The sequence below is a fragment of the Tubulanus polymorphus genome, chromosome 3, assembly GCF_964204645.1.
Source record: "Tubulanus polymorphus chromosome 3, tnTubPoly1.2, whole genome shotgun sequence".
NCBI lineage: Eukaryota > Metazoa > Nemertea > Palaeonemertea > Tubulaniformes > Tubulanidae > Tubulanus > Tubulanus polymorphus.
Window position 1 is genome coordinate 23,286,232 of NC_134027.1, and position 14,932 is coordinate 23,301,163.

At 38.7% G+C, this 14,932-nt stretch overlaps 2 protein-coding genes and 1 non-coding gene across 3 annotated transcripts; 1 reads left to right on the forward strand and 2 right to left on the reverse strand.

The window, feature by feature from the left end:
- The first annotated feature begins 60 nt into the window (after positions 1 to 60).
- On the forward strand, positions 61 to 9,151 carry LOC141902205 (cadherin-like and PC-esterase domain-containing protein 1). The gene is made up of 9 exons (XM_074789846.1): positions 61 to 68; positions 360 to 531; positions 1,913 to 2,036; positions 2,407 to 2,543; positions 3,025 to 3,245; positions 3,993 to 4,094; positions 5,390 to 5,477; positions 5,848 to 5,994; positions 8,719 to 9,151. The coding sequence occupies exons 1-9, from the start codon at positions 61 to 63 to the stop codon at positions 8,824 to 8,826; spliced, it is 1,107 nt and encodes a 368-aa protein (XP_074645947.1). The 3' UTR covers positions 8,827 to 9,151.
- Trnaa-cgc (transfer RNA alanine (anticodon CGC)) lies at positions 64 to 135 on the reverse strand. The gene has a single exon. It is a non-coding gene; the product is annotated as a tRNA-Ala (tRNA).
- A 3-nt stretch (positions 9,152 to 9,154) lies between the features above and the next one.
- LOC141901549 (protein fantom-like) lies at positions 9,155 to 14,474 on the reverse strand. The gene is made up of 8 exons (XM_074788860.1): positions 14,380 to 14,474; positions 13,564 to 13,824; positions 13,003 to 13,044; positions 12,864 to 12,928; positions 12,501 to 12,717; positions 11,542 to 11,626; positions 11,178 to 11,305; positions 9,155 to 10,655 (listed from the first exon to the last, which is right to left on the reverse strand). The coding sequence occupies exons 1-8, from the start codon at positions 14,432 to 14,434 to the stop codon at positions 10,558 to 10,560; spliced, it is 951 nt and encodes a 316-aa protein (XP_074644961.1). The 5' UTR covers positions 14,435 to 14,474; the 3' UTR covers positions 9,155 to 10,557.
- Positions 14,475 to 14,932: the final 458 nt, after the last annotated feature.

The following is a 14,932-nucleotide window of genomic DNA, read 5'->3' on the forward strand; positions in this document are numbered from 1 at the left end:
TAACCACAAACTTCCGTTATCACACACCTGCCTAAAGTGACATCGAAAAAAAATATACGCATGTGGAGGTGCCGGGGTTCGAACCCGGGGCCTCTCGCATGCGAAGCGAGCGCTCTACCACTGAGCTACACCCCCATCCTTCTAATCGTCACAACGCAGACACTATTGAATATCAACAGACTTTACGCATGCCGATATAAATCAATGCATGAAAGTTTTCAAGTTTTCGATGAAATCTTTTCGGATTTACGCTCATAGAGTAATAAGTACCTTCCTTGCCCGATGAGCTAGATTGAATTACTATTCTGTAGTTTGAAAATCATCGTGTTAATTATAATTTCATTCGGATTGTTTTTCAGGACGAATTACACGCTGGGTTTAGGAGCCAATCGAATCGCAGTTTACATCATAGATACGCAAAATGACGCCATCATCAATACGTACATATTCCATTTGCATCGACAAAAACTGGGCGAAACGTCACCCGAATTTGCGCCCTACGCCAAGCATCAAGTCTGTCAACAAGTTCAGGTATCAAAGTTTTCAAGCTTTTTCGCGTGGGATCCGAAACCCAGATTAACCTTATTATTCTTTATGAAGAAACGAATTTAGATCAATTCATTTTATATCAAAAAAAAAAGATTTTCGGTTTTTATCCTAGGACATTGTCAAACAAGACTAGATGTACTTCAAGTTATTTTATCGTTATATACATCGGTCCAAGCATAGTTCTTTTACAGTTCAATTCATTTTCCACACGAAAGGCAATACGAAAATGGCTCTGACTTTTATCTCATCGTAGACAATGTGATCTAAAATCTACACCGAACACTCTACACAGGTAGCCTACTACAAAGGCATACGTGAACTAGTCGCCATTAGGCCTATCACACGACGCTGGTCCGGCCGCGTGTTTGTTTCCCCATGCGTCGTGCTCGTTGAGCATCAGTAAAAATTGGTTATTCAATCGCATTTATCTTTATTTTTCTACGTAATGTTGGTGTTTTACGCAACTATGAACGCAGTCAATTCGACCGCATTGTAGTACTATTCCATCAAAGAGTCTTTGATCATCGTGTAACTCCTATCGATGCATAGTAATGAATTTTTGAGCCTTCTAAGATGTTTCGTATTGCGACCAAAAACGGCCGTTCATCCGGAAAAGCGGAGTTTTTTAAAGCAAATGCGCAAGTCACGGGCTGCTCCGGGGGTTGGTGTGACTACTTATTATAGGTCTGTCAAGCGCAACACAGATATCTCCTCGACAAACAGCCTCTAGGCTTGGTATTATAGCTTTCACTCACTGTGAACGACAACTACCAAACTTTCTCCCGATCTGATCAGAGGATGTGTGTATCAGTGCGTATGAAACATACCCAACTCTAACCGGTGAGCTATTAAGTAGTTTTATGTGCACTACTGGCGCATAAACCGTTTTCATTTTTGCTGACGTGGTTTCATCGCTCTGTCTGAAAAATGAACTCGATCGTATGATATTGTCGCTGCGGGTAGGTTGTTTTTTAAAAGGATATTGCGGTCGATCGTCCAAGATTTTTTATTCTCGTCATCTCGGTGGCGATGGCAGTAATCACGCCAATCTCACGTGGCGTTCAGCTAAACATATTACCATCACATTTATTTGAGGTTTTTTGAGGGAGAGGGAGAAGCGGGAGAGGGAGAGGCCGGTAGAAGATCGGCTGGGAAAGGGAGGGAGAGGAAGAGAGAGAGGAGAGGCCAGGAGAGGGAGAGAGGAGGGAGAGAGGGCAGAGACCGGGAGAGGGAGAGAGGAGGGAGAGAGGGGAGAAACCGGGTGAGGGAGATATAGGGGAGAGACCGGGAAATGGAGAGGCTGGGAGAGGGAGAGGCAGAGGGGAATTCGATCCATTCTAATTAATCGTCTGGTTATTTTTAGGAATGTGATCTGCTGTATTTACCGGGTCAGCCGTGTGGTTTATTCGATTCTGATTATCAATCGTGGTTGCAGCTTTTAGACGTTACAGAACGCCTGCCGACTTGTCGCGGTTTAGAAAAATCAGGTATTGGCAGCAGCAATATGCTCTCCCATAGAGTAACCATCACCGGCAGCATATACGCAGGGAATAAGATGGAGTCAGGGGCCCTTTCTTTTTTGCCTAAATACAATCTTCACACCCTGAAATTTTGCATATCATCATGTAGATGCTCAGAAAATTATCAATTTTTCAAATTTTCTTCTGACTTCTAAAAGACATTCTTGATTCTTGGGCCCATCCCTGACCTCTGAAGCGCGCCTGATTGCCAGAGAGGCAAACACGCAACGCTTAGAATTCCTGCACGTTTACACTTTCTTCACTGTCGTTTCTCAAACTAAGTTGCTGGCTGTTTTGATTTTTGTCAACGGTTCTGCTGTATGATATATATTTCCAGGCGCCTGGTTTGTACCGTGCGACAACTGTTCGCGGAGCAGTTCCTGTTATTGGCGTCAGTCCAGGTGGATCTCAAACGGTTGTAAAGACAGACAGATTCCTCGATCGAAATTGAAAGAATGCTTTGCCTCGAAAAAGGTACATTGTAAGAAAATTGAACTGTACATAATTTTAGGATTCGAGCCTAATCGAGCGCTGTTGTCGTCGGCAATTAGACTGATTAGTTCCGTAAAATTCAGTTCCGTTGAGGCCTGTCACGTGCGCATATATTCATGAACTTCGAGAATATTAACATTCACCGATATTTGCAGCATTCTCCTCTCACAAAACTATGCTTTACCGACGTGTCAAAGCCACTGTCATTTTCCCTTGAAGAAAATGAAACGTATAAAAGAATTTTTTCTTTCAAAGTTTTTACGACTGATATATCATTTCATATCGACATAATATCGGGATAGATCACCTAATTCCCAATTTCCAACGCGTTTTTCTAAGAAATGAATTCAATCAAACATTACAATGGAGGCCTATAGATGCGGGAAGAGAGACTAGAATTAAAAGGTTTTATGTCGGAGAATGTTTTTGTTAAAATCCGTTTTTCTACGAAATTGTCTTTAAGCTTTTGTTCATCGGAGATTCGACCAATCGAGGTATTATGCACTACATCATGGAACAAATAAACGGCACGCTGACCGAATGGGATAAAACCCACAATATCAAAGTATACGACTATCTTAACGACGGTCGAACGTCGACCAGTTTTGCATATTACCCGCAGTTCTGGCTGCCTCAAGACAAGCGACCGGGCCTCGAGAAGGCTCTGCAACAGCTGGTAAAAAGGTAAAACTATAGCAAGTCTAAAGAGAAATGTCTCGAAGTCTATATGAAAGGGAACAACTATATTTCGATTTACTTTACTTCACGCCCGTATCAACAATTTAATGAAATCGCATATTCAAAAAGTGTCCAAATCTCCTAGAACCCTCGGCAGGGATTCGAACCTGATGGTATCGCTGGACTCGGATAAGATAAGATAAGATAATTTATTACTCTCCAACCATTTCCATGGTACGTGGAGGAAAAAAAAGATTTTGTTTACAAAAATTTACATATCGAGAGAAAAATAAAAAATATTTTTAAAACATAACAAGGGTATTTACAAAATATACAAATACAGTGTACTATTTACAATTGACAGACTACAGGAGGGATCTATATACATCTAAACCATCTTTTATAAATCGGCCACGGCACGAAACCCTGCCACACTAGACCGTGTGTGCAGCAGGTAAATCCGCACGTAAACTAGCTGCACCAATCAGATTGTATAATCGCTGAGACAGGATTCACATCACCTAAGCTGCTACGCATTCAGGTATCGCAGGCTTTCGTTCGAGTCTCGATGTCATCAGGTTCGAATCCCTGCCGCGGGAGGTATGGAATAAATAGATCACTATTTCAAGATCAAATTGTCATAACAAAAATGGGAGGTCGGCTCTAATATCGTCGAAATATCATTATATTCCTAGGCAATCCAATGATAGAATATGATTAAACCTAAATTCTTGGTTTTTGTTTTGTTCATAGAAGTGTCCCTCTTCATAACGACTCGCGTACAGTGTTCGTGATCGGCGGAGTCCAGTGGTTAGCTATGCATCATCTAAATCTACTACGTTCAACTCTAAACAGGTATTAAATCGATATCGTATCTCTCTATCTCATTGATCGTTTGTACTTTACTTCACCTGATGTCGAGATTATGAAAACGTAGCGATTTCGATCTCCTTTGCGATTCAGCTTTTCGTATCGCCTGGAAAGCGAATACTTCTATTCTATATATTATGGCATCGGTGCCGAGCAAAAGCGATTGCAATTTATTTTTTTTGTAAAATAAAACTAATCGGGCCGGTCTGAGCGATGATAGCGCACGTTCCGACGCGAAAAGATTAATTTCCATCGTGTAACGTAGCTATTCCAATCAGCCACAAAGTATTCGCGTTACAGTTTTTCGTTTCATATTTCCGTTATTAAAGAGCTTAAAGAATTTGATTGACAATATTTTAAGACGTTCGCGCGACGCGACGTATATCGGCTTTCTTAATTAATCGTTATATCCAACACGGCTCTTGACCAAATCACTATACGCGTTCATATTGAGATTTTCTCTAACTTCTGGTCGAGTTACTGAAAGTTTTGACACTCAGCGATGAATAGGTTGTCATGATTATTTGAGGTCAATAATAACGTAGTAATTTTTCGAATGTCTGGTATCGGTGAGAAGGCCCCGCGAACGATAAAACGTTCAACGGACACGGAGCGAAAACACGCAGAACGTTCTCGACTACACAAAACGTTTTTCGCAAATCAAGCAGTGTTTGAATCGTGAAAAACGTTTTTTGCTCGCGAAAAACGATTTTCTGTTCGGCGTTTTGTGTTTTGACTCCCCCGCACACGGCATAACAAACAACATGACATAACATTTTTTCACGAGGAAAAAAACGTATTTTCGGTGCCGTGTGCGGCGGGCTTATGTAGCTATTTATAATTTTACTGAATCGTTGAAGTCAATGAGAATGAAAGGTTTTGATTACAAATTGGTCGAGCCGTTACTGATCTTTTTAGAACATTAGGAAGGAGAAGATCGCCGTATTGTAACTAATCATAATTTTACTGGATTGTTAAAATCATGGAGGAATTTAAAAAGTGCTAATCATAATCTTAATGAATCTCCAAATCATTGAGAATGATAAGGTTGCCTTTAACGACAAGTCGTAAGTTTACTGAATCTTTGAAGTCACTTGGAGTCGTTATTAGTAATGATCAAAATTTTGCTTAATCGATAAGTCATCGAGAGTGAGAAGATTGTCATGAGTAACTTATCACAATTTCGCTGAACTCATTTGGAATGAGAAGGTTTTCATATTTTACTGAATTTATGTTTGAGAAATATGAATATTTAATATCATCATTGCCTACGCGTATAGGGTTGGTCTTTCTGGTGCTAAATTAGTGATCAAGTCACACGGAGCCGGGTTCCATCAACCTGTGAACGGTATGCGAACGATCAGCGTAGTAAGTATATGAATGAATGAATGAATGAATGAATGAATGAATGAATGAATGAATGAATGCTTTATTCTCTCTAAATACAAATAATTAATATACACACATAAATACAATTTGAGAAAAGGACATCTCCAAGCCGGGGGCTGTACCATAAGGGGAGATGCCCTGTAACTATTATATAATAATAATGAATACTATAGTAATGAAGTTATGATAACAATCATAACAACATTAATAATAATAATAATAATAATAATAATAATAATAATAATAATAATAATAATAATAATAATAATAATAATAATAATAATGATAATAATCCATTGCTTAATCCATCTTTACCGATTATACTATCACTATCGACGACATTTTACAGGGCGACTTTCAAACTTTACATTCCTTAAATCAAGATCTGTTGAACCACGGTCGTAGACTAGGATATAACATCGTAGACACTTACGGTATCACTATGGCCAGATACAAAGATTTCATGCAAGGAAAATGCGCGTGTCACTTTCATAAGGTACGTGTACAAGGTCGTTATTGATTTCGGTGATAGATTACTTTAGTGTTTATATACACTGCTACATTCAAGGGGTTCTGTGTGAGGCGCTGTGCACTGCGTCATCAATATCAGCGTTTCGAAATAATAATCACAATAAACCATTTTACAGTTGCTAGCCGCCATTTTGTTAGGGTACTTATGTCCCGTATTGTTGGGTCATTTTTTTCTCTTTTTTAAAAACTATCCGTGATGCGTGTTGTATCATATTTCATCTGTCCATGGATGGATTTTGACAACTTCAGCAACATTCAAACCGCGTGAATCTCTAGTATCAGTAATGTAAAAATCATTTCTCAAATTTACAACAATGCGACATGAGAGCAATATAAAAATCGGTGGTCAGTTTTTGCCGTGCGCATAGAAATCAAGGGTACTGAACTTTGAAGTTCGTTATTTTCAGAAATAATTTTCTAAAAAATCCAAGCATTTCAAGAACTGTGCGCATAAATGCCCCCTTTCAGGTGAACTTTGAAATTTTAAGATATCTTGCCTAGTTTTTTTCCTATGGCACTTTAACTGCAGCGCGTGTATTGTCATTCCGAGATTCGGCGCTGTTTTCTTTGCGTGTATTTCAGTATATGGGCGTTATTTTTTCATTTTTACTACACTTGTCTCTACGGAAAATGGTTTTAATTGTTGGTACGAGTATCAGGTTTTAATATTACGGCATTAATACTGTATTCCGTTCTCCGGCGCTAGTTCGTAATGGCTGTATTGGTAGCCGCTTTTACAGCAGGCAGAGGCTTACGTACATGCACCCAAGAAAACCCAAAATATCACTCTTTTGTTGTAAATGCAATCCACACACTTCTTGCGTTTTTGTGATGGTAGATGTCACTTTTTACTTTTTATCACCGGTGTCTGACATTAGGACTTGATACTTGATATGTCACCACCAAAACAAGAAAACGTTTTCCTATATTTTCTTCCCAATCTAATCAATCTTGTGTGTACTTAATAGAAAGTATTCATAGAAAGTAGCTGAATATTTGCCCCAATCCATTTGTCCAGCTTTTTGACCACTTCTCCATCCATCTAATTTCAGTAGATTTTTATGTAAATTTATTGATAGACTACTGATTTAAATGGTCATCATACTCGATTTTGTGTGTTATATTTCTTTTCTTCTTCCATCTCAATATAGGCCCATATATTCTCTTCCCGCGCGCAACTTCGAATACGTGATCAAAATGCCGTTCAGTCTCGCTGCTAAAACTGGTAAAAAAATCCCTTTAACTCCAACATCTCTAATGTCTTCGATCTATTATATTGCATAAATGACGTAATATTAAAACCTGATACTCGTACCAACAATTAAAACCATTTTCCGTAGAGACAAGTGTAGTAAAAGTGAAAAAATAACACCCATATACTGAAATACACGCAAAGAAAACAGCGCCGAATCTCGGAATGACAATACACGCGCTGCAGTTAAAGTGCCATAGAAAAAAAACTAGGCAAGATATCTTAAAATTTCAAAGTTCACCTGAAAGGGGGCATTTATGCGCACAGTTCTTGAAATGCTAGGATTTTTTAGAAAATTATTTCTGAAAATAACGAACTTCAAAGTTCAGTACCCTGGATTTCTATGCGCACGGCAAAAACTGACCACCGATTTTTATATCGCTCTCATGTCGCATTGTTGTAAATTTGAGAAATTATTTTTACATAACTGAAAACTAGAGATTCACGCAGTTTGAATGTTGCTGAAGTTGTCAAAATCCATCCATGGACAGATGAAATATGATACAACACGCATCACGGACAGTTTTTAAAAGATAGAAAAAAATGACCCAACAATACGGGACAAAAGTACCCTAACAAAATGGCGGCTAGCAACTGTAAAATGGTTTATTGTGAATTTTGCATTTATTTTGTAATCAAATACATTTCACGACTTTTGTTATCTATTCAATAAATTTCCATGTATTTTCAATAATAAATTTTGAGTGTATGCGCCCTTCGTAATAGATATTGCGGGTAGCCTTGTTGGACTGGTAGCCGGTCAATTCAATTCAAAATAACTTTTTGATATTATATAATATCATCCATTGTCGATGACCATGTATTGACTTGATAATATTGCGCGGTGTTATATTTCTTATATTTTTCTTTAGTTTTCTTGTTGAATTTCCATCCATATAAGGCATTCGTGTGTTGGGCTAGGTCCGATTCGGGGTGTGGGGCATTTGTCAAAGCATTTGTCTGACAGTCGTTGCGAAATGGTTGCCTCTTATGACAACAATGAATGGATTGGATAATTTCGCGGTCGTATTTTCTTGAGAGAAAAAGCCTATAATACAGTTCATTGATAGCCCAGGCCCGTTCCGTGCTTTTTAGGTGCAGTTCTTTTAAGAAGAAAGGGACACTTTTTACGACGAAAAGGGGCAATTTTTGAAAAAGGGCAGATCTTGAACACGGGTGCCGTAATAAACCTTTTGAGAATGGATCATTTTCAATTACCATTAAAATGAAAATTGTATCTAAGCTTTGAAAAATCAAATTTCCTGAATTTTTGAAGGGTACCTTGAAAACTTAAGGGGGTTCGTTCGCTACCCCGAATCCCGAATCCCCCTTCCCCTCTGCACGGGCCTGATAGCCGATTGATGTTATAGGGGAATTAAGAAGACCGGTATATCTAATCTTTATGTAAAGTTGCTTAGATCGTTTTTCTTATTGCAGATCGTTGAGAACAGTAACTCGAGTACGCGTCTCTTCCACGTGGACGGTGACATTAACGCTATCTACAGCGAAATGATCGTAAATCGTATTTGCGATTGGCCGAGCTAACATATAACAGCTCCAGTAGCCCGCTCCGTAAACTAGGAACCGATTGAGTCTGTATAGTGTATCTATCGGTGCTTACGTTTTGTTGACAGAAGACTCCTCCGAACTCGGCGCCGATCCAGCCAGCCGGAAAAATCTTAGCAGAAAATCGAGATTTTGTCCCAGTAGCGGGAAGAGGTGTCGGCATTCCGTTATAAAGCTGTTCTGTGCATAAAAGTCTTCTTAATCACTCAACCTTGATGCAACTTGTTAATGATAAAGGAACTTATGATGAATGCAACATTGATTTGAAGATGCGAAATGTAACATATAATTTATGTACATTATTTGTATTTAAATCAGCTCATTTTACATACAACGCCCTTTCTCAGTATTTACACTGATATCATAAATAATGTATTAGGGGTGCTGGGTATTCCGCATAAACCCTACTATGCTTTAACAGTGTGTCCATCATACATATTATAAGGAGTATATATCACCTTGGCAAATATAGCTGATACAACCCGGTGCGTTTGTCAGACGCCCTATTCGAATAGAACAAAGTGATTTGGTCGTCGAATACAGTAAATTAGGACAGGATTGCGGGTCGAAGCAGTCTTACAGCCGTTACACTAGCGATAGGAACTAAAAGCACGATCTACAAAAATGTGTACGGTCGTCTCCGTTTTCTCTTTTCGACAAATTAAAACTATTTCGAACAAATATCACCACTATCACACACGACCACGATGGTTAGGTTTTCTTTTCTATGGTTTCGGTCGGTTTTTCTACGGTTTCGGTTGGAGACGGCGATTGCGACTTGTAGCCCTGGTGGTGAAACGTGGAACTAAAAGTCAACGGAAGAAGCAACTGGTAATTTTCAAAATGTCAAAATTGCTATATCATAGAGTTACAATTTCCTCCACCAGGGTTACAATATGCCAGTTCCCACCTTCGATTATATCGCTTAGAATATACCCGCAGTCAAATAGAAAATGATTGCGCAATTCCGGCGATACCCGGCGAGGTTAATATATTCAACTGGTTAATTTCAGACAACGAAGAAACCCGGACAAAAGAAAACAGTTACGACCGTTTGTAGTTTGTGGTAAGGGGCACATTTACAAAAAGCTTAACTCGATCTTATCCGCGAAGATAGAAAGTTTTAAACTCTACACTTTTTAAAACTGCAGTGCCATTGGGTGAAATAAATAAGACCCCGATCACTAAAACCAGACACTTATAGTTATAGCTGCGTAATTGCGATATAATAATTGCCATATTAAGCAATGTTTTGCCATCAATTATCATCGTGTGTTTGTTCATGAAAAGTATATTCAATTAAAAGTAATTTTGTTTGTTATTCTGTTTTCTTTTTGCCGTTATCTAAAAGCTTGTTTCTCTCCAAAGTGTTCCAAAGTGGCGCGTTGGACTAAAATTAATTTCCCTTTGGAGTTGAATGTTGAATGTTGAATGGAGTTGAATGAGTTATAGTACATGTACCATGAAACAGAACATATTCAGAATCAATTCGTGGCTGTGCTGTCCTGAGGGCAATTGAACAGTCATAGATGTGCCACCAGTTTACAAGACATCACTTACTTCTATCCAATCTATACTAACGGATTGAGCATAGTCTTAGAATTTAAGACAGCTTTTGGACTTTACGCCACGACTGTGCAACTGTATCTATATACACATTACTCATCAACCATGATTAATACAATGCTATACCACATCCGTCGGTGTAGACTAAAAACTAGCGATTCCCAAACGACTGGCGGCGTTCAAACAAATAACAGACACATTCATGAATCCTATTTCTTCGGTTTCGTCATTTTTGTCCAGCACTGGATGAGAAAGAGAGAGAGATAAACCTCGCAATTGTAAGCTATAGAATCGAAAATTTTAAAACAACTGGTTCATGCAAACAGCGGGCTAAGATAGAACTGTATATGGCCGAACTCAGTTCCGCGATCAAATAGGAGAGTTATCGTTCTATTTCCAAGTCCAGTGAAACTGGGCGACAACAAATTGAACTAAATGGATAAATTGTCCTACACCCCTTGTATTTGAATGTCGGAGGGCAGAGAAACCCTTAAAAAGGCAGTTGCCTAGAATCAGACACCGATATAACGATATGTAGGCCTTAACATCAACTCCGTAGGGCCTGCAACAAAATGCTTGTAAGTTCCAAGCGAAGGAATTTCAATACAGAAAGAATTTTTTCTAAAGGCACGAGCAAACACAAATTAAGAGCATTTTTACCAAAGTACGGTAAGTTAAGAGCTAGGTAACACTTCGTAAAAATGAGAGATTAAGGTTCTTAAAGTAATGACCGCCTACATAATTGGTTTTTTCCAAACACTTACCGCGAAGATTAGTCTTAACCAAGTCCTCTCTCGATGCGACGATATCTGGGAAATTGACGTAAGCGACACCTATATCTTCGCATTCTTTATCGTTATCCAACGGATCGCTGACAACTGTGAACCGAATTCTGCATTGTGAGTTTCAAAAGAAAGAATGGATTGGTAAATATCTCTAATTGATTTTTGGAAATGATGAACGTGGCCCTTTTTCAATCTAGCAGTTTGGCTGCCTGCGGATTCCATATTCTAAATCATAAATCAATCGAGGGACTCTGGGTTGGATAAATCGCAACGGCTTCCGTAGAATTCTACAGATCACGCGGATTGTCGTCGAGGGATTCTGCATCTGAGGAGGGTTACCTACCTGCCTTCTTCTGGACGCTTCGGTCGCGCTAATGCAGACAATAGCATTACCCTCGTGGCGTATTGTTCGGCATCAATACAAAATTCTGAAATATAGAATGTAGAAATAATTATATTAACAGATGCAACAAATAACAAGGCGGTTAGGAAAATTTGCGTTTCGAAATGTGCTTTCTTCCTATCTAGTCAACACGCGGGATCATCAACTTAGAGGACTTCTACATCAACATCTACCCGAGAAAAAAAAAACCACAATAAACTATCGGACTATTTACACGTAGAAAACGACCAAAAAAATATAAAAATGGACAAAATGATCTTGTAATTAGCTATTTCCAGAATCTCATTGTATTAAATTAGGCAGCCAGAAAAATTCATCCCAATCAGTCGCTTGCCGGTTCAGACTGAATGGGAGATTGTTTGGATGAACCGGAACCGAATTTCCAATTATGTACTTCGATTTTAAAATATTCTGTTAACTCGACCGCCGATCACACATCTATATCTGTACTTCGATTTCCGATTTCAAAATCAAACTGTTTTGCTCCCGGCAGGTGTGGTGGGTCTGTAAGGGACACTCAATCGAAAAATCAAACAAAATTTACCAGCCAAATAAATAAATAATGGGGACAATCCCTATTTTAAGATCAAAGAACTATTTCGGTTTGGATATTACAGGGTGTTTGTCTCATACTATACATAAAGAACTGCCTGTCATTTTCAAACCGCTTGAGACAAATCAGCAAAATCTTCAGGAGAGATGTAATAAAGATAAATAGTATTGGAATATTGATCAGTTTCTTTTTATCATAGACCGTTTTTTAATCTAGCTGTTCAATGAATTTCACATTCATGTTTTAGATGTTTTTATACTATAATCGAAACGAAATGAATTGAATACCCGCGTAAAACTGCGCGCGGATATCGGGAAACATATACAGAGTTTCCTCGAGTACAAACCTCGATGGTAGTCGAGTCTAATGATTTTATTCGGCTTAATCGCACACGCGGAAGCCGCCGTTTCTAGCTGGTCTAACGGTAGGTCTAAAAACGGAAAGAACTCGACGAATATTCGCTCGGTCGCGGCGGCAGACGACTCGCGACGATGCCGGCGAAATATCGACGCTTTTTTATTCAGGATGACGCAATGAACGCTTATTAGAATGGAAGGAGCATTCTGAAATGAAAACAAGAAAACTAACTTAAACGTTTTTTGACGTATTGAATTTTAGTAACCTACATTTGCGTGGTAACTGGCTGGGGGTTACCACGCTACTATACTGTATACTTGTCTCATGCACGGTTAGCAAAATAAACACTTACCTTTTTTTGATCTCGGGAAGTGGATTCGCTTCGAACCATCACGTTCCCCGGACCGGTACAGCGATCTATAATTTGAATTAATAAGTTTTCGGTCGGAATGAGATTGAAGTAAAGAAGAAATTGTTAATAAAATTGTCACCTTCAGTTTTCTTGTGCGCGATGACTATTTTTTCAACCGTATCTGGAAATATAGAACGAAATATCAATCCAATCTATATTGCAATTGCCGTCTTTCAATGAGAAAATCTAGTGCTTGCGACCAATTATTGATATATTTTGAAAATTCGAGGTTTTCTGGTCGATTAAACCGACTTTGAAAGAAAAGAAAGTAAAGCGAAAAGAAAAGTAAAAAAGAAAAAATGACATCGTATGAAAAGCGGTTAGAAATGCAACCCTTCATGAAGTTTCAAACTGCTGTCTTTACCCGGCCCCATCAAAATAACCTATCAATATCTTAACAAAAACTGATCACCAATACTTCACCAGGTCTCCTATCCGGAGCATCTTAATTTCTCTGAAGCTTAATTTTTCTCGGGCATCTTTTTTCACCTGACCCCACGAACAAAGATATTGTTCACCGTGCGTGGTGGAATGATATCATACAGACTTCGCCTGTCAAACGGTATTGCTCCGAGGGTATCAGATATGGGCGGCAGATGAGAGATCGGTCACAATGTACCCTTCAGTTATTCATAGATACCGGATAATAGCTTCAGTTGAACTTTATTCAGCCCTCTTCGCAGTGGTTCGTACCAACCATCGACGCCTATACCGTATTTTTGTCTCCACGTGTCCAAACCCGTTTCGGCTTTCACCCTCAAACTGTCGCGATAGTAAGCGTACTCTAACTCGGTGATGTCCACCGGTGTCAGGCCGATTTTCTTCAGCATCGATCTCCAGTCTTTCAGGAAGAACTGATTCGCCAACAAGGCCTCTTTCACCTCTTCCCAGATCGATTCGTCTAAAACAGCATGTAATATTTACACGTCGGAAAAAACAAACAAAAAATATAGAAATGGCCAATACATCATTTTCAACCCTTAGTTTCTTCCAAATCTTGATGCATTGAATTAGACAGCCAATATAGTTAACCCTAAACTGTCATTTTCGGTACAGGCTAAAACCAAAATGGAAATTTCCAATAAAGTAATAAAATGAAAAATAGAATATGTAAATTCGACCAATCATCCCACTGACGATGACACCGGGTCGTCATTAAAAAAAATCTAATTGTTGTCTAATTAATGGCGTACGTGCTTTTAATTAATAAAACGAAATTATTGACCGGCATTTCGGTCAAACTGTACTTTGGTCGAGCTCAAAAAATGCTGAAAGACCTCCGACATTTCCATAATAATCGATACTACATACTTCACTACAAGTAAAAAGGCTTACTGTAATGGAGCGGCTTTTAGTCAAACTCTCTGAAAGTTCTTATTAGATTTCGAATACCGTGTACGTTAGCCTTTAGCTCGTTTGAAAGTAAAACAATCGAGGATTATATTATCATACGTACCCGCAGCTATATCGTCCATTTCGGTAATACTGTTAATAGAGGAATACGTACTCATAAAATCGGTTGGAAATACCAGTTTCCGTAACAAAAGAGTTCCCACACGCGGCCGGAATGAAAATAAATCGACTTTTCAATCCGATTCAATAGCGATATAAACTTTTGAATACTTATTGTATATGTGTCAACACATATATCTGGTCTCGGTAAAAGTCATTAAAGGAACGTAACAGTTTTTTACTTTGAAAATTGTGAAAGTGTGTGACAGTGTGTGTGACTTGAAGTCAGCTTGGAGTAGATCAACACAACCCGAACGCTTGAATTGCAAACTAATACTAAAGTTTATTTCATCCCATGAAGTCAGATTATCATTACGTGCGCACGCGTAGTACTATAGCTCGTGGTCAACCCACGTACGTAACACAAACTCTTAAAAGGTGTTTCTGTTCCAGTAATAAATGGTTTCCGGACATTTAGAATTGCGTGGTAGGGTGAGATGAGTCAAAGTTAAGATAATACTGATGTTAATTCTCGACAAAAATGTATAAGGTGAATT